At 34.4% G+C, this 21,791-nt stretch overlaps 1 protein-coding gene and 1 long non-coding RNA gene across 2 annotated transcripts; both read left to right on the top strand.

Annotated features, from left to right (window-relative positions):
• The first annotated feature begins 695 nt into the window (after positions 1-695).
• Positions 696-6,046, top strand: LOC129914371 (anaphase-promoting complex subunit 6-like). The gene is made up of 2 exons (XM_055993585.1): positions 696-907; positions 3,762-6,046. The coding sequence occupies exon 2, from the start codon at positions 4,293-4,295 to the stop codon at positions 5,949-5,951; it is 1,659 nt and encodes a 552-aa protein (XP_055849560.1). The 5' UTR covers positions 696-907; positions 3,762-4,292; the 3' UTR covers positions 5,952-6,046.
• A 7,926-nt stretch (positions 6,047-13,972) lies between these two features.
• LOC129914380 (uncharacterized) lies at positions 13,973-14,592 on the top strand. The gene is made up of 2 exons (XR_008772175.1): positions 13,973-14,118; positions 14,184-14,592. It is a non-coding gene; the product is annotated as an uncharacterized LOC129914380 (long non-coding RNA).
• Positions 14,593-21,791: the final 7,199 nt, after the last annotated feature.

The following is a 21,791-nucleotide window of genomic DNA, read 5'->3' as shown; positions in this document are numbered from 1 at the left end:
CAAAAATTTAGAATTGTCATATTTTTCGCTTTCGTCATTTTCTTGTATTTTTCATGTATGTTTTACAAAGAGATACAAAAATGTATGCTAGCAAAACTATTTTAATACATTTTGTCCTTCCAAACGTGAGTTTTCACGTTTTCAAACAAATTCTAAACAATTTATGAAAAAATTAGTTTGGTAGCACAGATTTAAAACTCTTCAAAAAGTTAAGCCCAGAGAAATCTCCGGGCTAAACAACTAAGCCCAAGGGGCTAAGGTGTTGTTGTATTAAACATGTTAATTGCTTAGCCCAGACTGCGTTTTTTTTGTCCAGTTAAGACCGGTTGTAATAAAAAACACAATTTTTGTAATAGTCTGAATAACTATTAAAATTTTGACTTTAAATGTGTCTCACTGTTGAGTATAAGCTTCCCCATATTTTTATATTCGCAAAATTTTCTTCTGAGAAAGAGAATATTTTCTTTTTGCCCTCTTCCATCAACTTTTTAACTGAAATAATATCCCTTGAAAGTGGGAATTCCCCAAAAAGAGCAGACACTGCAAATCTGCAAAAATATTGATATCACTGATAGCTATGCTATCTCTATTCCAATATGCACAAAAAACTTAAACAAAATGCAGAAGATAACCGCTGTACGCATCTTATCTGCAAGTATTTCTTTGGAAATGAACAGTATTATTTGACTCTTGACTGGGCAAATGCAAACTTCTTCATCAAAGTATTTGTGGCGTCGGCGTCGTAATCGAGACCGAGAGTGAACTTAACATAAATACTCCGACTGAGTTCTATTTCATTCAGTTCAAACCTATCGGCTCGTCAAGTTCAAAGTCAAAGAGAATTAAGTGAATATATTTTTATACAAAACAATTTCAATTTGGATAATGTTCAATTAATTTGAGCAAGGTATGAAAATATCTATTAACTTATTCGGTGTAAATACATATGTATACATTTAACATTTATGAACCAATATAAGGTGACTCTTTTATATCTGACATTTTGCCGGCCTAGAATTGGGTTGTCATATATTTATGTCATTGCAAACGTATTGCCGGCAAACTAATTCTAGGGTTATGATTTCTTGCATTTATGCAGTGCATCGGTATGATGCATGGTATAATGAGAGAAGGTAGTATCATTAGGTCCGTTCCACACTCAGTTTGCAACTGCCGAATTTAGTAATAGGTGTGTTTTTTATTACCACCGGGCTTAACTGGTTAAAAAATACTCCTCGGGGCTTAGCGAGAAATATTGGCAGCAATGCATACTAAATGTTCCGAAATCAGCTGACAAAAAAAATATAAAGTTGTCATATTTTTCGCTTTTGGGGTTTCTTGTGTGTTTTTGAAAACAAAAAAGTTTAACTAACTATTAAATAAATATTTAAAATAATAATTGTCATTCCGAACATCAGTTTTGATGTTTTTAAACAAATTCTAAACAATTTACGAACAAGTTAATTTGGTAGCACAGATTTAAATCTGTTGAAAAAGTTAAGCCCAGAGAATTCTCCGGGCTAAACAACTAAGCCCAAGGGGCTAAAGTGTTGTTGCATTTAACATGTAAATTGATTAGCCCCGACTGCGTTTTTTTTGTCCAGTTAAGACCGGTGGTAATAAAAAACACACCTAATATTTGGTTATTTTTGGTCAGAGTCTGTTCCCAACTTCAAAAATTGTGTAGAAGAGAGCGCTCATGAGAGAGTAAAAAATTTCCCCTCCCTGGCAAATTTAGCCCAAAGAATTTCTTCCGGCAGAAATATGTGTTCTGTCAAATGAAAAGTTGACGTATGTCAAACAAATAAATAAAGAAGAAAACAAATCAAATTGTAGTGATTTTTAAATTGAATCGCGTTTACGTGTTTTTTGCATTAAAAAGTGTTTATGTTCATCGAATTAAGCATAAAATATGAAAGTGTGTTGTATAATGGTGTTCAACTTGTTCCAGACTTTTTGGCAGTCTTTCGTAGTTTTATTTCCTTCTGAGAGAATTCTCTCCCAACTCTCATTAATTTGACAGACTGCCGAATTTAGTGCACAAAAAGTCTGGAACAAACCTATTAGCGTTTCCATATACAAGATGGCGTAATATGTTTATGACGTTTCGTTTGTCAAAGTCAAAAGCAACAGCAATAGCTGCGTTCCTTTGGAAATATTTATCTACTTTTTAGTACTTAAAACTACTTTGATCTACTTTGCTATACTGAAAAAGTAGTTCAAATCAGCTTTAAGTACTAAAAAGTAGATAAATATTTCCAAAGGAACGCAGCTAATTTCAATAGGCCACCCTTCAAGCAAACAGGTCCGACCTCGGTCCGAATCCGCTCCGCCTGAGGCGGAGCTGAGTCCGACTTCGGATCAGAAACTGGTCCGAAGGCGGCTCAAATTAGTATGGAAATTATAATCACCGCGAAGTCGATTGCATATGTATTGGTGTGGTGAAAATCTCCATTCCGAGAAAACGGAGCCGAAGGCGGACCTGAGTCGGAGCAGCGAAAACCTACCAGAAAGAGGAATAAAAAAGGGATGACGTTTCGCATTTGCGACCAAAAAAAGAACAAGATTTATTAACACTTTGAGCGAGGGTTAAAATGTTTGCCCATATTTTATTAATTCAGTACATATGTATAAATTAAATCCAATGTTTATATTGAATGGATTTAGAAAGTCTTAAATTCAAATTTCCAAATGTCAAATTTATGTGTCTGTGGGCTGTGACTAGCTTTTCCATCAAATTTTCATATTTTTACAAGCAAGAAGGCGCAGCACAGTTAACAACTTATCTTCAGCTGTAAGCTCTCATGGGATCGGGTCAAAATTCTGGCTTCAAAATTCTGCTTTTCAAAATTCTGCTTTTTTAACGAAAATTCTGTTTTTCAAAATTCTTCTTTTTTTCTATTCTGCTTTCCAAAATTCTGCTTTTTAAAATTCTGCTTTTCAAAATTCTGCTAGCATTATACTTGAACAAAAAAATTCTGCCAATTCTGTTTTTTTTTATAGCATATGCGCTGACTAAAGAAAAATACACCTCATCAATGTAATTCAACATTGGTACTTTCCTAAATTTTTTTGTTTAAGTGTCGCAAATATTTTTTTAAAATGCATAGACTTACTTTCTTTCAAATAAAATCTATAACTTATTGGAACCGATGTTGTTTGATACAAGATATTCCTTTTCTTATTAAAATTTTTGAATATCCATCTTTATTTGACAAATTAAAAAAATTTAAATTATTTTCGAAAATGTTTAGTATTAAAAACCTTTTCTTAATATTTTCAAATTTATTCATTTATGAAACAAAAAATAATATACATTCAAAGAATGACAAATTATTCAAAGTAAGTAATCAAATAAGCAAATAATTTTTCAAGAAGATGATTTTACAGAATTTTGCAAAAAATTAAAAAAGGGTTTGGAAAATGTTAAAAAGCGCGCGCTTTTTTTTTGAATTTTTTGCAGAATTTTGAAAAACAGAATTATGAAAAGCAGAATTTTGAAAGCAGAATTTTGTAAAGCAGAATTTTGAAAGCAGAATTTTGACCCCGGCAGAATTTTGACCCCAACCCCTCTCATGAACTTTTTTTAAATAATTTTTTTTGTTTTTGCGAATAAAATCAAAAATAGAATTGCTCAGTTATATAAAAAAAACTGCACATAGTGAAAATAACCGCAGATTCGCAAGGATAACTTTATTTCTGATATATTTAATCATAGTATCAGTTAAATTAAATAAACACTTGTATTTTGTTTCTTTCAGCTATTCTTAGTTCTGTAATGTCGTCAAAAGTGGAGAAATTAATTCAATCATTGAATAATCTTAATAATTTACACTACGGTAGTGCAGAAGTAGCTCGTCCAAGTCACGCAAAAATTGAAAACTTACTCGATCTTATATTTGATATTGGCAGAAAGAAAATACAATTCACAGAAGAACAACAAAAAGTCGTTGGTTCTCTTTTATTGAAAGCTATCAGACCAATAAAGATCAACATTGAAAACACTTATTGTTCGTTCAGAACAACCCTAGAATCATCGGTTCTAAGAAAGAGATCAGCCTTAGAATTTTTGTGTAAGGACTACGGAAATTTTCCAATACAAGGAACAAAAGCAAAGTTATCAGAAGAACTCGCCGCTTCGAACATTCGAGAAAGTATATCTCTTCTTGACGAAATTATTTCCAAGTGGCGTGACGTTTCTGACTCGGACGAAGCGGAAACAAATCATAGTCAGGGGATTTCTGACATACCAGTTTCGCATACTTGGTGGTCTTCATAAAGTGTTTTTAAAAATGTTAGGTGGAATTTTGGACTCTATACCTGGCATTGGGCATGTAAAAGGAGCATGTCATTTTTTGGCTGGAGATTATAAAGGTGCTAAAAAGTCGATGTATGAAGCTAGTAGATCAACTGCTGTTTTAGCGGGAGGTGCTGCAGGTGCAGTTGGCGGTCCAGCAGGTATGCTTGCTGGAGCTGCTGGTGCTGGGGCAGGTTTTGACACTGTAACAAGCATCGTTACCGGAGAGACGCGCGGTGTCATTACGGGTCTAGCTGATATTGGTGAAGACATTTGTAATGGAAACGTGCCCATCGGCTCGGTGGCTCGGACCGCTTTAACTGTTGGTGCAGACATGGTTGGAGGAATGGCAGGCCCTTCTCTTGGTAGTTGTGCAACAAAAATTATATCTGAATCTGGCGGTAAAGCAATGGCAACAACGATTGTAAAACAGCTCACTATAAGTCAAGCTGAGGTTGTGATGCAATCTTCAGCGGCTTATGTTGCTTCACGTGGGTTAATCGATGAGTCTAAATCCTTCCGTCATAAAATTTCATTTGACGATGGTCCATCTTCTTGTGGAACCACTTTTCCATCTGAGCCGTCGAAACCTTCGAGTTCTAGCAGCGGTCAGTCAGGTAAATCAGGTCAATCTCAATCCTCAAATGGTAGTGGTTCAAGTTCTGGTGGTCAACCATCTGAGCCGTCGAAACCTTCGAGTTCTAGCAGTGGTCAGTCAGGTAAATCAGGTCAATCTCAATCCTCAAATGCTAATGGTTCCAGTTCCGGTGGACAACCACCACAAAAAAATCCAAATAACAACAATAATAACAATAACAACAACAACAACAACAAAAAGGATCAACAGAAAAAGAAAATCTTAGCCAAATGGGAACAACTACTTTTGGAAATTTTCGAAAAAGAAGATTTGGATGAAATTATTATCAACGAATGCATTATTTTCACAGGATTAAATGATTTTCAGAGAAAAGAATTCAAAGACTTTTTTGCAATTGTCAAAAAATCTGCACACATGGATATAAAGAAAATTTTGAAAATAGCAAAAGATTTGCTATCGAGATTCGAGACCGAATATGTAAATTCTCATAATTTTCTTAATATTGCCAAATTTATTTTGGCCTATGTATCAGAGAAGCTAAAACAGCGCAATGATGCTTACAATGAATCTAATAATCCTGATCTTTCTACTGACTTGAATGTAAGATTACAACAACTTGTACAAATTATTTTATCAGAAAGTTGTGTTATTATTGAAGTATTTCAAAACTTACAAAACAAGATTACGGAATTGATAAATAAAATTGATCCGACATTTGTCAATGTCATTGCTGCTGTTTATCATTACATCAAGCACAAATTTATCGCTGTTAAAAATATTCTATTTGAACCCGATGAATATTTCAAACTTGCTAAAGATATGATGGTAAAATTGAAGACTCTGCCAGAGTATAAGGAGGCAGTTGATTCTGGTGAGAAGAGAATCGTTTATGAAATATATAATGGAGATATTGGAAGGCGACTTGTAATTGTAATAAAAAAACAAAATGGCAAATGGAATTTGGCATCGGTTTATTATGAAGATTGTGAGCGTGAAGGTGATGAAGATGGAGATGAATGGATAAATGGCAAAAAGATTCTTCGCAAAAAACCATGATTACCTCTTCAAATTTATTCTTATTTTATTTTATTACATTCTTTATTCTTATAATTACACAAGTTTATAATATTCAATCGTAGATAATTAATAAATACTAAGACTGTATTCTCCCAGCACTCATGAAAATATAGGGCTCTCAAACCTTTTCACCCAGTTAAAATAATGAGAGGCCACAGAACTTGTAGACAAATGATTGCTAACTACGAAAAAATAACTCCGAAAACTTTAGAATCATTTATGATCGCTGGAAGAATACGGACCTAACAATTTGATTGCAAACCTAAGCTGTTTTATTTAGTTTACACTTTGGTGCAGTTTGGGTCATTTGTAAATGTTTAAAAGAGAGACTCTGAAAACGCCTTAAAAAAGACAATTGAAAGGTAAGTCTAAAATAAGAAAATCAACTCAATAGATGTGATTTTTATTACAACCAAGCTTAAAGGCTTGGCCACACCGAAGGGTACATGCACGCATATCAACGTTCAGTTGTGGAATTTTTTCATACAACTACCCGTACCGCTATCGCATGTACCCTTCGGTGTGGTCAAGTCTTAAGGCTTGGCCACACCGGAGGGTACGCGGTAGAGGTACAGGTAACGGTACGGGTATTTGTATGGAAAAAATTCCAAACTGACACATCAACGTTCGGGTGTGGAATTTTTTTAATACAAATATCGTTGCCGCTACCCGCACCGCTACCGCGTACCCTCCGGTGTGGCCAAGCCTTTAACTTTTTGAACAGTTTTAATTCTGTGATACCAAACTAATTTTTTCATATTGTTTAGAATTTGCTTACAAACGTGAAAACTTACGTTTGGATTGATAAAATGTATTTAACTAGTTATGCTAGTTTTTTGTATCTCTTTGTAAAACATACAAGAAAATTACAAGAAAACGAAAAATATGACAACTCTAAATTTTGTTTGTGTCTGCTGATTTATGAACATTCAATATATACAGTGCTGCCAAGATTTCCGGTAAAGCGTTTTTTTTTTTCTCCAGTAAAGCCCGGTGGTAATGAAAACACACCTAATGAGGATGTTATAATTTAGTCACCACACCGATACATAATACATATGCAATCGGCTCCACGGTGATTATAATTTGCATATGAATGGAGCTCGATTCAAGGCCGAGCTCGGACTCCCTTCGGAGTCGATTCGGACCAAAGTCGGACTCGATGGCATAAAAGGCCTACCCATTTCTTTTTTTGTGACGTCATATGTATCTTTTAAAGAATTTCCCATAGATTAAACATACAAAATTTTCCGTCTTGGTTGTATTTGTCTATGATTAGCGTTGTACTGTTTGCTTTCCATAGATAAAACATTTAACTATGACTGCCTTTAATGTTTAAGACGGTGTTCACATTTCATTTATAATACATTTGACGACATCAAAATGGTACTCTTCATCTGAATACTTTTCTCTCTCCAGGTATCTATCTCTATCTCTTTTTAATTTTATATAGAGCGAGTAAAAGGTCGGTCGAAAAGAACCATGTCAATTTCATTTCGAATCAAAAATGTTGAATGATTTCACTATAACCAATGTGTTAAAGAGATCAATGATATTACTTTGTACTCTGTATATATCTTGCTTTCCGCGGTCCACAAACAAACATACAATCAGTTGTGCTTTCTTTGGTGGCAGCCATCAAATGAAAATTGAATTAGAGCGGTAACTAGCGCCCCCTATAAAAGCTTCACGTTTGGAACTACACAAGCTTTCCAAAGTGCCTGGCTACACGGTGATTTTTCATTCGCCTAAGCAGTGAGTTTGTAGGCAAGAGGGATGAAGAGTGAAGGGGGAAGATACTCACGAAGGGAACTGAATTTTCTGAGGGCAGTACAGTTCCATTGCTAAATTTTTCCTCTTTTTGACATTTGTTCCTAGAAAATGTAAAAGTGGAACGTGATTGGGCACAACAGTGTGTAGCCACCGCATGTGATTTTTCAATCGATTGAAAAATCACTGTGTAGCCAGGCACAAAAAGTAAATTTTTATGTTCCAAAAACACCACAAAATAATTATAACTTCAAAAATGATATAACTTTTTATATAAGTATTTTATGAAACCCTTCTTGAACACTGATGATGGGATGATGAAATGATTTTTAATGAAACCCTTTTTCAACACTGCACCCAAGTTATTCCGACTTCACAACTTTTGTAAGATCCACTGCATTTAACTCCTTATTGACTGAACTAAACACTATCTATTTTTCATCAAGTGTAATAAAACGTCTTTATTGATTTTGAAACACCCTGTTAGGTAAATATTAATCGTTATAATTTTATACTTTTTTTTATGGCTTTTAGCATTTCCTTTAGGTAGATAACAAAATAATAAATGATACCATATCTTTATCTTTATTATTATTATTATTGTTATTTTTATTCAAAGTTGTATATGATTTTGCACCAAAGAAAAATGCAATATTGGCAAAAGAGTGGTCTTGTCTGGGAATAAATTTGAATAATTTATTTATTTATGCTAAGTTACATCAAAAAATTTGGATGAATCAACTGGAAAATTTCCATTTAATTGGTTTTTAATTTCCATTATCTGAACGGGGAAAATAACATATGTATATTCAAAACATTTACTTCAGGTGCACACAAATGGCCACTACACTATGCACTTGTATGCATGTTGTAATGACGTTAAAAAATAATGAAAGCTATTAACTTTATCACTCAAATGAAAACAACTATGTATGGGGTTTTCCATTTTTTTATTCAGATCTGTCAAAATACAGATTTTGTCCACAGATTAAATCTACAAATCTCGATTTTCCAGCAGATTATCCCTTTTGTGCACTTTCCTTTGTATATGCTGTTTATTTCGATCGGAAATAATTTACTTCTATAATTTATGCTATTAAACAAATACTAAACAAATAAATAAAAAAAAAATTAAACAATTTTTAACGATTTGTTGGAGTTGCAATTTTGACAGATTGACCATATTCGTTGACATGCATGGTATAAGGAGAGAAGGTACGATCATTACAGTCGCCATTTAACAAAATGGAGTAATAAGTTTTTGACGTTTAATTTGGCAAAGTCAACAACAATTTCCAAGACAAATTTGTTAACAACAATTTCAATGGGGTAGCTGTCAAAAACTTAGGAAGCCATCTTTTTTTTTTCTTCCATCTGACAGTTCTCGATATAGACTTTCTCAAACAACTGTCAAATCTCTTTGCCATAATATTGGCAAAGAATGAGCAGGTTCATTTTCTATGGCGTCTGTCCATTATTTAAAAAAAAAAAATGGTGGAACGTTTATAAAACAAAAATAAAAATGGTAATAAAATGGCAAAAAGCATAAGTTACATTAATGCAATGGAGAAAAAAATCAATTTTTAATGGAAATCCGAATTAACCCATGGAAAACTTGTTGGAGTTTTTAAAACAACACTGTTGACGTTGGACAGAAACAAGCACCAAAACACGGCCGGGAGCAATATTTTCAAAAGTTATCAACATTTTTGTACCAACTTCCATTTTTTTGTTTCAAAAGAAAGACGTAAAAAAAATGTTCATATAACAAAATATTTATGTATTTTTGAAAAGAAAAAAAAAAAAAAACGTTACATCATTTACATTTTTCAACTAAAAAAAAATCATAATATTATTTATTTATTTCTTTTTAGTTGGGGCCTTAGTTGGAGTCTTTTTTGGAGCTGTTTTTGCTGTAGTTGTTTTCGTTGTAGTAGTTTTCATTACTAATATTTCTTGAGTTGTAGTGGTTTTAGTCTTTGTATTAGTTGGTGGTTTTTTTGGTTGCGGAGTAATCTTGTTTGACGTTGGTTTTCGCACCAATTGTCCGCTTGGTGCAACACAAAGGCGTTGCTGTTGTGATTGTTGAATCATTATTCCCTTAGGTGAAATAGACATTTTATTTAGCTGCTTTTGATTGAAATCCATTGGAACTACAAAAAAATTAAATCGCCGGCTTTAATTACTTTCTGAGAAATGATATTGATAAGATGATCGAAACGAACAATTTACTAAAAAAATAAAAGCTTATAAAAGGCAAATATTTTTAAACACAGAAAAATAATTGAACACCAATCACGTAGACTTCAAACGAAAATCATTTGAAAACTAAACAAACTTCAAACTTTAGAGCCTTTAAAATGTACCTACGAATTTATCAAAATCACATAAATACTATACGTACGACCTATGCATATGTATTTACCTAATCCATTGTTAATTCAATAGAGTCTACAGGGTGTTTCAACAAGTTTTTTTCCCATTAGTACTGAAAAATTAATATCTGAACTGAAAGGGTTCTATATTGTAATCCTGATAAGTTTCATCAGCTTGAAAGTTGAGGTGTGAGCAGTCGTTTTCTAGTTGAGATTGGGATGCTATTGACACAAACTGAGAATTAAGCATAAGTGCAATCTACTTCAGCAGATGCGAACCTTTTTTGTTTACCAACACCCAACTTACGTTGCTTCTGCTATAGAACTTTTCCAGACTGTGTTGCTGGATGAAGGAACTGTTCATAATATCGTTGCTTTCCGATATCTATATGTGCTACATTTTCGAATTTCGAAGTACTCGGTAACACTGCTCAAAAAATTTGTTGCCACAAAAACCAAAATAAACTTTTCTAGAAGTTTTTGATGTACAGAATTCGAATCTGCAGTCAAAACATTTTTATTGGCCTCCGTTTTTTAAATATTACCGTTAGAAAATGCCAAAAAACGTCATTTTGGTTGCTTTAGAGGTTATGTTTTTATGTGAAGTAAGTCATTACGAAAACATTTTTAACGGTGCCTATAAGATATGGTTTTATTCTTTCCGATATCTTTTTTACTGCCCGAGATATTTAAAATTAAATAGCGGCCTTTGACTCAGAAACAGCACTGGCCAACCGAATTCATTTTTTTTACCACAAGAACCAAAATATACTTTTCTAGCGGTTTTTGGGTTGCTGAACTTGAATTTTTTTTTACAACGGTCTTATTTCAAGAACAGACGCCAATAGAATTTTTCTGATTACGGATTCGAGTTGAGCAGCCCAAAAAACTCTACAAAAGTATATTTTAGGTATTGTGGCAAAAATTCTTTGATTAGTGGTGTAAACTTTAGATTAAGTTTAGTTTGTCTTAGTTTCTAAGATATCTCGAGCAATAAAAGAGATATCGGGAAAATTTAAACAGTTTTTGAAAGAAGAATATCTGTTCTTATAATCACCGTTACAAATTTGTTTATAATGAATTACCCTACATAAAAATAGAACCACGAAAACAGCCAAAATGACATTTTATAACGGTAATATTTCAAAAACGGAGGCCAATCAAATTTTTCAGATATTTAAAATTAAATAGCGGTCTTTGACTCAGAAACAGCACTGGCCAACCGAATTCATTTTTTTTACCACAAGAACCAAAATATACTTTTCTAGCGGTTTTTGGGTTGCTGAACTTGAATTTTTTTTTACAACGGTCTTATTTCAAGAACAGACGCCAATAGAATTTTACTGATTACGGATTCGAGTTGAGCAGCCCAAAAAACTCTACAAAAGTATATTTTAGGTATTGTGGCAAAAATTCTTTGATTAGTGGTGTAGACTTTAGATTAAGTTTAGTTTGTCTTAGTTTCTAAGATATCTCGAGCAATAAAAGAGATATCGGGAAAATTTAAACAGTTTTTGAAAGAAGAATATCTGTTCTTATAATCACCGTTACAAATTTGTTTATAATGAATTACCCTACATAAAAATAGAACCACGAAAACAGCCAAAATGACATTTTATAACGGTAATATTTCAAAAACGGAGGCCAATCAAATTTTTCAGATTCGAGTTCAGCACATCAAAAACCTCTAGAAAAGTATACATATATTGTGGCAAAAAAAGCTCAATTTTGTTGACCAGTGTAATTAAATTATATATGTGCGTTATGACGTTTATCAATCAAGTCTTTTAGATCCCTAAACCAAGGAGGTGAACTTCTTGAAGCCATTCTACAAAGGAGTGGGACGTGTTGATTATATAGAAGATTAATTTTACAGAAAGAAAACAAAGCAAAATGCATTTAAATTTATTACAAAATGAATTTAACATTTTGATAACAAAATTGCACCACATATACACAATTTCAATTTAAATGACATACTCGATTGCTTCTTAAATTTAAAACTGACAGTATTTGTGTAAACTGTCACAAATATCTCAGGAAAGTTGGAAGTTGGCCAACTTCTGTTTTTTATTTTTAACTCGAAGGTTTAGAAAAAAAAAGTGAAAAAAACAAATGTTCTACTTTTGTTTAAACTTTCGAGTTGAAGTCAACTCTCAAGTTCGCCAACTCTGGAGTTCGCTTCAAGTTGAACAATAGTGAAGAAAATGGATCTTATTATCCTAGTCCTGCTGTATGGTGAAGAGACATGAACTTTGACGAAGGCGGATTAAAACACATTGGCTTGTGTTTTGGTCTCCAAAAACCAAAATTCTGCTACTCTAAGGCGCCGCTACTCACCCTAATGCAGACTTTTCACGAGTCAGTCGACTAGTATTTTTCTATGGGGATTGTCACTTTAGTCACCAGCGGCTGACGTTCACACGAGTCGAAAAGCTTCGCCGCACGCAAAAAAAAATCGAAAAGTCGACAAAAGTAAGTAAAGTGTGAAGTTATGATAAAAGTTCTACTTCTTATTATTTCATAAGGTCCTGTATTTATATTTTTTGGTTCAGTACACGTTGGCAAATTATACTCACCTAGATTTTTCTAAACTTCCGAAAAAAAACTTCTATATTTTCTTATAAGTTGCTGATAAATAGTAGTTTCTATTTTTTTTTTCAAACAAGCGCAACCTTAATGTAGACATGATTGCATTTTCCACAACACCAATAACACTGGTTTACAAAATTAAACTTTTTTTTTGTTGCCGGAACCAAAATATACTTTTCTGAAGGTTTTCGGTGTGCTAAACTCGAATCCGAAGTCAAAAAAATTCTAGCAGCTCGCGTTTTTGAAATATTACCGTTAGAAAATGCAAAAAAACCTTTTTTTGACTACTTCGGACGTTTTTTTTTCATGTAAGAAAAAAAAAATTAAAATTGTAACGGTTTCTAAAAGGCCTGTTTTTCTTCTTTAAAAATCTGTTTAAATCTTTCCGATATCTTTCGTATAGGTATAGATATCTTAAGATGAACTAAGTGTGTTTTGCTCAAAAATCATAGAGGATGTAATAACTTTATATTACATTGGTAAGCCAAGCAGCACATGTGTTGTCGAAAAAATTTTAGCTGTTGCTGACTACATATTTAATACCCTTTTCAAAAATGTAATTAAAAGACTTTCATCAGCTCTAGTTTCTTAGTTTCAGCAAAGTAGATATAAAACAGAAAAAAACATGTATTTACTTAGAAAAACTTTATTTAAAAAAATAAATTAACCATTAGTTTCCAAAAAACTTCGTTTTAAGGCTCTCCTCTGGTGTGCTGACTTTGGAAAATGACGTATAAGAGACCAACAATAATCGGACATCATATTCGTATCCCAGAAACCCTGGTATAAAGTTATTACATCCTCTATGATTTTTGAGCAAAACACACTTACTTCATCTTAAGATATCTCGACCTATACAAAAGATATCGGAAAGATTTAAACAGATTGTGAAAGAAGAAAAACAGGTCTTTTAGAAACCGTTACAATTTTAATTTTAAAAAATTTTCTTACATGAAAAAAAAAACGTCCGAAGTAGTCAAAAAAACGTTTTCTTGCATTTTCTAACGGTAATATTTCAAAAACGCGAGCTGCTAGAATTTTTTTTGACTTCGGATTCGAGTTCAGCACACCGAAAACCTTCAGAAAAGTATATTTTGGTTTCGGCAACAGAACCCTTGTTAACCAGTGTAATATATAAAAGAAAAATATTTTAGAGCACCCTGTTAACCGTTTTGAATTAGATATGGGACCATAATTTAAATGTGTAGGTACCTATATTTGGTTTTGAGAATTCCATATACACTATACACAATTCAAGACTTATAACAGACGTTTGAAATTTGTTTAGTTTTCGAATGCATTTCGTGATTGCTGGTCATTTAATTCGCTGTGTCTAAATTCTATGTAAGCTCTCTTCAAAAAGCCTTTTTTTTTTGTTTTGATTATAACAACAAATAAGGAGTGTTCAGGTGCATCTAATTAATATCACTTCTCACGAAGCAATTTAACAGAGTGATTTAATTTGTTCTTCTAGTTTCAATGGATTACCAACACCACCTAAATAAAATGTATTGTCAATCACCATTTGGTACTATGTATGGAGAATCGCAACAGCGATTTTATGCTTCAACCTCGACTTGTTTTCAAAATCAACTTCAACAAGCACCACTGCCAAAGCCTAAATCACCAGTCAAACGGGCTACCGGACAATTGGTACGGAAACCAACGACCAACAAACTTAAACCGCAAACAAAAAAGCCATCAACTAAAACAACAACTAAAACCAAAACAACTACCGAATTAATTATGTTGAAAAAAACTACAACGAAAACCACTACAACTAAAACAAAAACAGCTGCAAAAAGGGCTCCATCTAGGGCCTCAATTAAGGCCCCAGCTAGGGCCTCAATTAAGGCCCCGGCTAGGGCTCCAGCTAGAAGGTATACAAAAAAATGAAAATTAATAAAGTTGACCAATGTTTTTGGTTCTAAAATCTAAATGATTTAATTTTTTTTTTAATATGTACAAAATTTTTATGCGAAATTTTCTTTTGATTTCTTTTTTTTTTAAATAAGTGTTAGTTCCAAAAGTAACACAAAATTCATCCAATAGCGATTTGTCAAAAAAATCGTAAAGTTGTTCTCATTTGTGGAATTAAGTGACAGTTAAACACTTAAGTGTATGGTCGGTATGGCAGTGCACACCTAAACATGAGAAAAGTCTGCTAATTTTCGGATATCGACTACTTAAGTGTCAATCATTCGACTGTGGAACGAAGCCTTAATCCCCTTAGCCTCAGTTTCAAGGGAGAAAGTGGCTCTTAAATGACAAATATTGCAAATTTAAGTTGGACTTTTCCTCTTTAAATAAGAACTGCCTTACCATTCAAACTTAAGTTTTGATTTTGAAACTGGGCGGAAGATAAAAGTTTGTAGGAATTTCGAAACATTTTTATTTCTTGACGGAATGAAATTTTGTTAAAAAAAAACTATAGGTACTTAATTGACCGGATGTATATAAACGATTAAACAACATGCATATAATAAGTTTTTAATAGATGGAATTCCCCAGTTCAAACAAAACTATTCATAAAGCAAATAATGCGGAATATTTCAACTGATTCATCAAAATTTATTGTTTGTAGCTAGTTCGATTGTCAATAAACACTAAACACATACATATCTACAAATAATTAGGCATACATTCTACACACACTCTTTAAGAAAAATCATTTATTCAACTTCATCCCCCGACGAGATTGTTCTATCGTCCAACCAAATAGCATTTTTAATTGCTGCAAAATTATAACTTTAAAACAAAAAAAAGAGATGTGGTTACATATGTATGTATGTATGTATGTATGTGGTTCTGGTTATGCATGCTTATCAAAAGGAAATAGGTACTCGAAGTTAAAACTATAAAACATACAGAAAAATATTTCACAGGGTGTTTAAATTTAGTAAGCAGGGTGCGAATATAAGTAGTGTAAGGCCGTGTGCCGATTGTCGTTAAGATTTGGGATATCATTTTCACCTTGGTTAAATTTTGACACACTTGCGTGGTGAATAAAGTGGGTTTAAATTAATTCTGCTTTAAAGCAGGTAAAATTTTAACCATGTGAAATTTTAACCCAGATTTTAACGCAATTTACACACATGGCCAAATTGTCTGGCTACACGGTGATTTTTCTATCGATTCAAAAATCACGTGTAGTGACTGCACAGAGTGCTGTGTCCAATCACTTTCCAATTTTCCATTTTCTAGAAACATAAAGAGGAAATATAATTTCTTATAATGGAACTGTACTAATGAAACAGTACTGGGCTCAGAAAATTCAGTTCCTTGCGTGAGCAACTTCCACCTTCACTCCTCATCCCTCTTGCCTACAAACTCTGGTAAGGCGATTAAAAAATCACCGTGTAGCCAGGCACCTAAAACATGCAAAATACAAGATAAACTCAGATTTTCGTTATCCTATCTCTTTCTGTTTTTTGTGACGTCATGTGTATTATTCCAATTTGTTTGTTTAAGAAGTTTCCATAGATTAAATATATGAAAGTTTCTGATCTTGGTAGTTGTTTGTCTATAGTTGTGTGTTGTACTTGTTGCTTTCCATAGATAACACATTCAATTATGCCTGCCTTTGATTTTTAAGGCGGTGCTCACATTTAAACCAAATATCATATATTTTTACCCATAATTCTGTCACCAGAAAAAAATGTTACACATCTGCCACAGTGAACGTTTAAATTTTAAAATTAAAAAAGTTTTCTATTTCTGAAGAAAAACTAAAATCTTTAATCTGACACTCTTCGAAAGAAAAAAAATCAAGTCTTATTCATAGTCTGTGTTTGTGGCGATAATTATATCAAAACCCTAAGAACTTACTTGGGTTGATTTTCTTTCCACTGTTGTGTGCTGTTGCTGCTGCTGCGATTGCGGCGTCGTTGTGGCGTCCACGACGACTTTCTAATTGATGAGTTTTAACTTTTGTTCGTTTTTTGTTCCTTTTTGTTTCATATACTTTTTGTTTCTTTTTGGTTTGAAGTAAAACACTTTTTGGTTTAGGTTTTAAAATATTAATTTAACAATTTTATTTGATTAGGTTTTTTGTACTTTTTAGTTTTTTACTTTCTTAAAATTAATGTAGAGACAGAGAGGCGAACTTGTGCCGTTGAATGTTCGAGAAAGAATGCCATTCAAGATTGAATGGTTGAAATAGGAAAAAAAGAAAGGAAGGGCAGCCAACTGCCCGCCACAAAATCATCGACGAAAAAATATTTGGTGATGCCAAACATTATTTCGTCGATGATTTTATTTAAGGGTACGTTAACATTACTGCCCCCCCTTGGCGTAAATCGCCAAAGAGATTTTAATTAAGATTGATGAAAGAAAAAATGAAAATTATTTTTTGGCGTGAAGCGCCCAAAGCAAATTTAGGAAAAAAGAGTAAGTATAAAGTTCTAATTATAAATTGAAAGGCATATATATAAAAAAAATAATTTTTTGGAAAAAAAGAGATTTTATATATTTATTTCATAGGCAAAAGACAAAGTTTAACAACTGGCCGGCTAATTTCGCCGAGTTGCGTGCGAAGCGTCGCCACTCTCACTCTTCCGTCAGGGCCGGGGTGTACATTTACAACACGCCCAAGGCGCCATTCAGTGGAAGGAAGATTTTCGTTTTTTACAACTACTAGGTCATTTAACTTGATATCTTCTTGAGGCGATTGCCACTTATGTCTCTGATGAAGTTCTTTAAGATACTCGTCTTTCCATCGACGACAGAATTGTTGTTGGAGGCATTTAACTTTTTCCCATCGATTGATGAGGGACAAATTGGCATCAGCCAGATTATACTCAGGGAATGCTAAAAGTGGACTACCGCGTAAAAAGTGACCCGGAGTTAAAGCCAATAGATCCGAGGAATCATTGGACATTGACGAAATCGGACGTGAGTTTAAACATGCTTCAATGCGAGCTAATACTGTTGAGAATTCTTCAAATGTTAGTTTTGAACTGGTCCCCAGTTTCCGAAGGTGACTTTTGCAACTTTTTACACCAGCCTCCCAGAGACCCCCCATATGTGGAGCACCTGGAGGAATAAAATTCCATTTAAGGCCTTGCACACCATAAGTGGATTGAGTTTCTTGTGGAATTGAACTAATAAATTTTTTGAACTCTTTGCGTAAAATCACATCAGCCCCAGCAAAATTGGTACCGTTGTCCGAATATATTTCTTTAGGTAAACCGCGTCTTGCTACAAATCGTGCAAATGCAGCCAAGAATGCTTCAGACGATAAATCACTAACGGCCTCAAGGTGAATGGCCTTAGTCGAAAAACAAACGAAGACACAAGCATAGCCTTTGCTCATGCGACAATTTCTTGCATTGAAAGTTTTAATTACAAAAGGGCCGGCGAAATCTATCCCTGTAAAAGTAAAGGGCGGGGAAAAAGTGCATCGTTCAGGTGGTAAAGCAGCCATCAATTGCTGGCTCAACACCTTTTTTTGAATGACACAGATTTTACAGTTGCGTATACAGAATCTTATGAGGTCTTTTAGTTTTGGAATCCAAAAAGCTTGTCGGATAAGTCGCAACATCAAGGAATTGCCACCGTGCAATGAAATTTCATGAATAAATTGAGTGAGGAGAAACGAATATCGGGAACTATGAGGGAGAATAAGCGGGTGTCTTTCGTTATAGGAAAGATCTGACTGGGAGAGTCGACCGTTGACCCTAATGAGCTGATTTGAATCTAAGAATGGATTAAACGAAATAAGTGAACTTTTTTGGAGAATGGGTTTACCTTCCGTTAAGAGAGAGTGTTCCGTTGAATAGTAATTTCTTTGAGCTTGCAGTATCAAACGATTTTGTACAAACTGCATTTCTTGAGGAATAATGCATTTTGAAGTGTACTTTTTAGTGTTTCTTTTGGATATTTTAAAGTAAAAACGGAATATGTAGCAAATGACACGCATAGCGCGAGGTAAAGATGAAAAACGATCAAGAATGTCTTCTGAACGTTCTTGAACTATCAAGGAAACAACTGGTTTTTCCTCGAGGTCTTCGACAAGGGGTTCGATAGGAGAGATTACTGGCCAAAGAGAGAGAGGTTGGCAAAGCCAAGAGGGGCCATTCCACCAAAAAGTGTTACGCATCAAATCTGAGGCCATTAAACCACGGGTGGCTAAATCAGCTGGATTTTCGGCTGATTTCACGTGTCTCCAAGTGATGTTTCCCACATTTTCTAAAATTTCGCTAGTACGATTTGCAATAAAAGTTTTCCAGACACAGGGTGGTTTCTTAAGCCAAGCTAATACGATTGACGAATCGGTCCATAAAAAGGTCTGGTATGCGTGAACAGGAAAACTTGAGACGTAAATTTTTACCATTTTTGAAAGTAGAAGTGCCCCACACAACTCAAGGCGTGGCAAAGACACAGATTTAATGGGTGAAACCCTTGATTTTGCACAGAGCAAGTGAGAAGAGAAAGTTCCGTTAGACTGACGAACGCTTATGTATAAAGTGGCAGCATATGCCTTTTCTGAGGAGTCACAGAAACCATGAAATTGGACTTCTGACGAGGGTGAATAGTTTACCCAACGGGGTATTTCAATTTGTTTTATGTCATTTAATGATTCCGCAAAGTTTTTCCAAATTTTAAAGGAGTCGGATTCAAGAAGATCGTCCCAGTCAGTATGCTCTGCCCAGACTCGCTGCATGAGCATTTTTGCAACTATGACAACGGGAGCTAACCAACCTGCAGGGTCAAAAATACGGCATATTTGAGAAAAAACTTCTCGTTTAGTGGGAGTTTCGGGTAAAACTATTGGTTGAATGGAAAAGTAGAAATTATCCCCCTTGGCATTCCAACGTATCCCTAAAGTTTTTGTATTACTGTCAGTGTCTAGTTTCAAAAAATTTTCATTCAAAATATGTTCTCGAGGTAAATGTTCGAGTAAACAGGGAGTATTAGAAGTCCACTTTCGGAGTGGAAATCCTGCTGAATCGAGAAGACTGATAAGTTCAGATTGAGCTTTTTTAGCAGAATGAATATTATGACCGCCGGACAAAACGTCATCGACATAAAACTCTGACTGAAGAATTTTTGACGCAAGAGGGAAATCGGTTTTTCCAATTTTTGCCAATTCCAGTAGGGTACGGATAGCCAAGTAGGGGGCGCAATTTACGCCAAATGTCACTGTGAGGAGTTCGTAATCTTCAATTTCCATGTGAGGGGAAGTGCGGAAAAGAATTCGTTGAAAGGGAGTGTCCCGAGGGTTGACCAGAATTTGCCGGTACATTTTTTCTATGTCCGCATTGAACACATATTTATAGAATCGCCAGCGAATGATTAACGATGATAAGTCTTGTTGTAAAATCGGGCCAGGATACAATAAATCATTTAAACTGACACCGTTTGACGAGGCATTGGACGCATTGAAAACGACACGTACTTTCGTCGAAGTACTTTCTGGTTTTATTACCGCGTGATGCGGTAAATAAAATGACTTTACTTGACCTTCTTCAATACGCTCCAATGGAGTAACCTTTCTCATGTGATTTAGAGAAAGGTACTCAGAAATGACTTTTGAATATTGGGATTTCAAATTTTCTTTTGAGGCTAGAGATTTTTCAGTCCTAGAAAACTGTTTAAGGGCAATAAACCTGGAGTGACCTAAACCGGTCTTTGAAGTTTGCGGCTTAAAGGGAAGTCGGACAACAAACCTGCCATCAGCACGTCTGAAGGTGGTGGTTTTATACAGTTCTTCACAGAAACAGTCTTCTTTAGAACGAATAATTGTAAAGGGCAGTTCTTCTAATTCCCAGAATCTGCGTACTTCATTATTACAGTTGCATGACTTGGTTACTGTTATGTTGAATGATTGAAACGACTCTGGAATTGGCCCTGACAATATCCAACCGAACATAGTATTTTGGGCGAGTAGTGAGTTAGAAATGTGTTTAATCCCATTACGGATGATGGATGGGTACAGATCAGCACCAATCAGAAGATCCACCTGAGAGGACTTATTAAACGTTGGATCGGCCAATGGAAGACCTTCAAAAATGGTAGGATCTACTACCGAGAAAGATGAACTTGGGAGGTTGTTAGTGAGTGTTTTAAGAACAATGGCGTTTGCTGAAATAGTTACTTGAGGGGAATTAGCTGAAGTGATTGAAAAAGAACAAAGTTTCTTTGAAGAGATAGAGAGATTTCCACTGATTCCAGAAATATTTGTATTTCTGTCGATATATGGTAAATTCAGACGTTTTTGAACAGCTGCCGAAATGAAGGATACTTCGGAACCTGGATCAATGAGCGCCCTTACAATATGGACTGTTTCCAGTCCGACTATACTCACTAAGGCAGTAGCCAAAAGAATCTTTTTCCTAGACGTCACCATGAAATTTTGATATGTAGCTTGAGGAATGAAAGGTTGCGAAGAAGCAGATATTTGAGAGTTTTGTACCGCTTGCGGTTGAGAAGTGGACTGTAGATTTAAGTTTTGATTTTTAACTGGAGTGGGATTGTTGGCAAGATGCAGAAGTGTATGGTGTCTTTTCTTGCAAAAACTGCAAGAATATTTGCTTGAACAAGTAGCCTTTTGATGACTGGTTCCTAAGCAATTATTGCACATCTTCTTTTCTCGAACTATTTCGATTCGGGATTGGATTGGCAATGCCGAAAATTTAGGACACTCATAAATTGTATGCTCTGCCGAGCAAATTTTACACTTAGTTCCTCCCGCCTTCGCAAGAAAAGTATTGACTTTGCTAGGCTTTTGAAAATTGTTTTTCTTGGTGACTTGGAAATTTTGCGATATGGGTTTTGAAGAAGTGGTATCTGAAATAGATTCTAAGGTCTGGAATCGTGAATTTAGGAATTTGTCTAATTTGTTCCAAGTTGGTACTTTTGTTGGATCTTCTAAAGATTGTTCCCAAAGAGATAATGTGGTTTTAGGCAGCCTATTGCAACAGGCGAACACAAGGATTGGGTCCCAATTTGTGGTATCGACTTGGTGAGCTTTAAGTGCGGCTAGAGAATCATTAATTTTACTTTGGAGGGTTCGAATAGATTTTGCGCTCTCTTCATGAACTGTAGGCAAGTTAAAAATGTTTTTGACCTGGTTGTTAAC

The sequence above is a fragment of the Episyrphus balteatus genome, chromosome 3 (genome assembly GCF_945859705.1).
Source record: "Episyrphus balteatus chromosome 3, idEpiBalt1.1, whole genome shotgun sequence".
Classification (NCBI taxonomy): Eukaryota; Metazoa; Arthropoda; class Insecta; order Diptera; family Syrphidae; genus Episyrphus; species Episyrphus balteatus.
The sequence above is the reverse complement of the archived record's forward strand: the minus strand, read 5'-3'. Positions and strand labels throughout refer to the sequence as shown.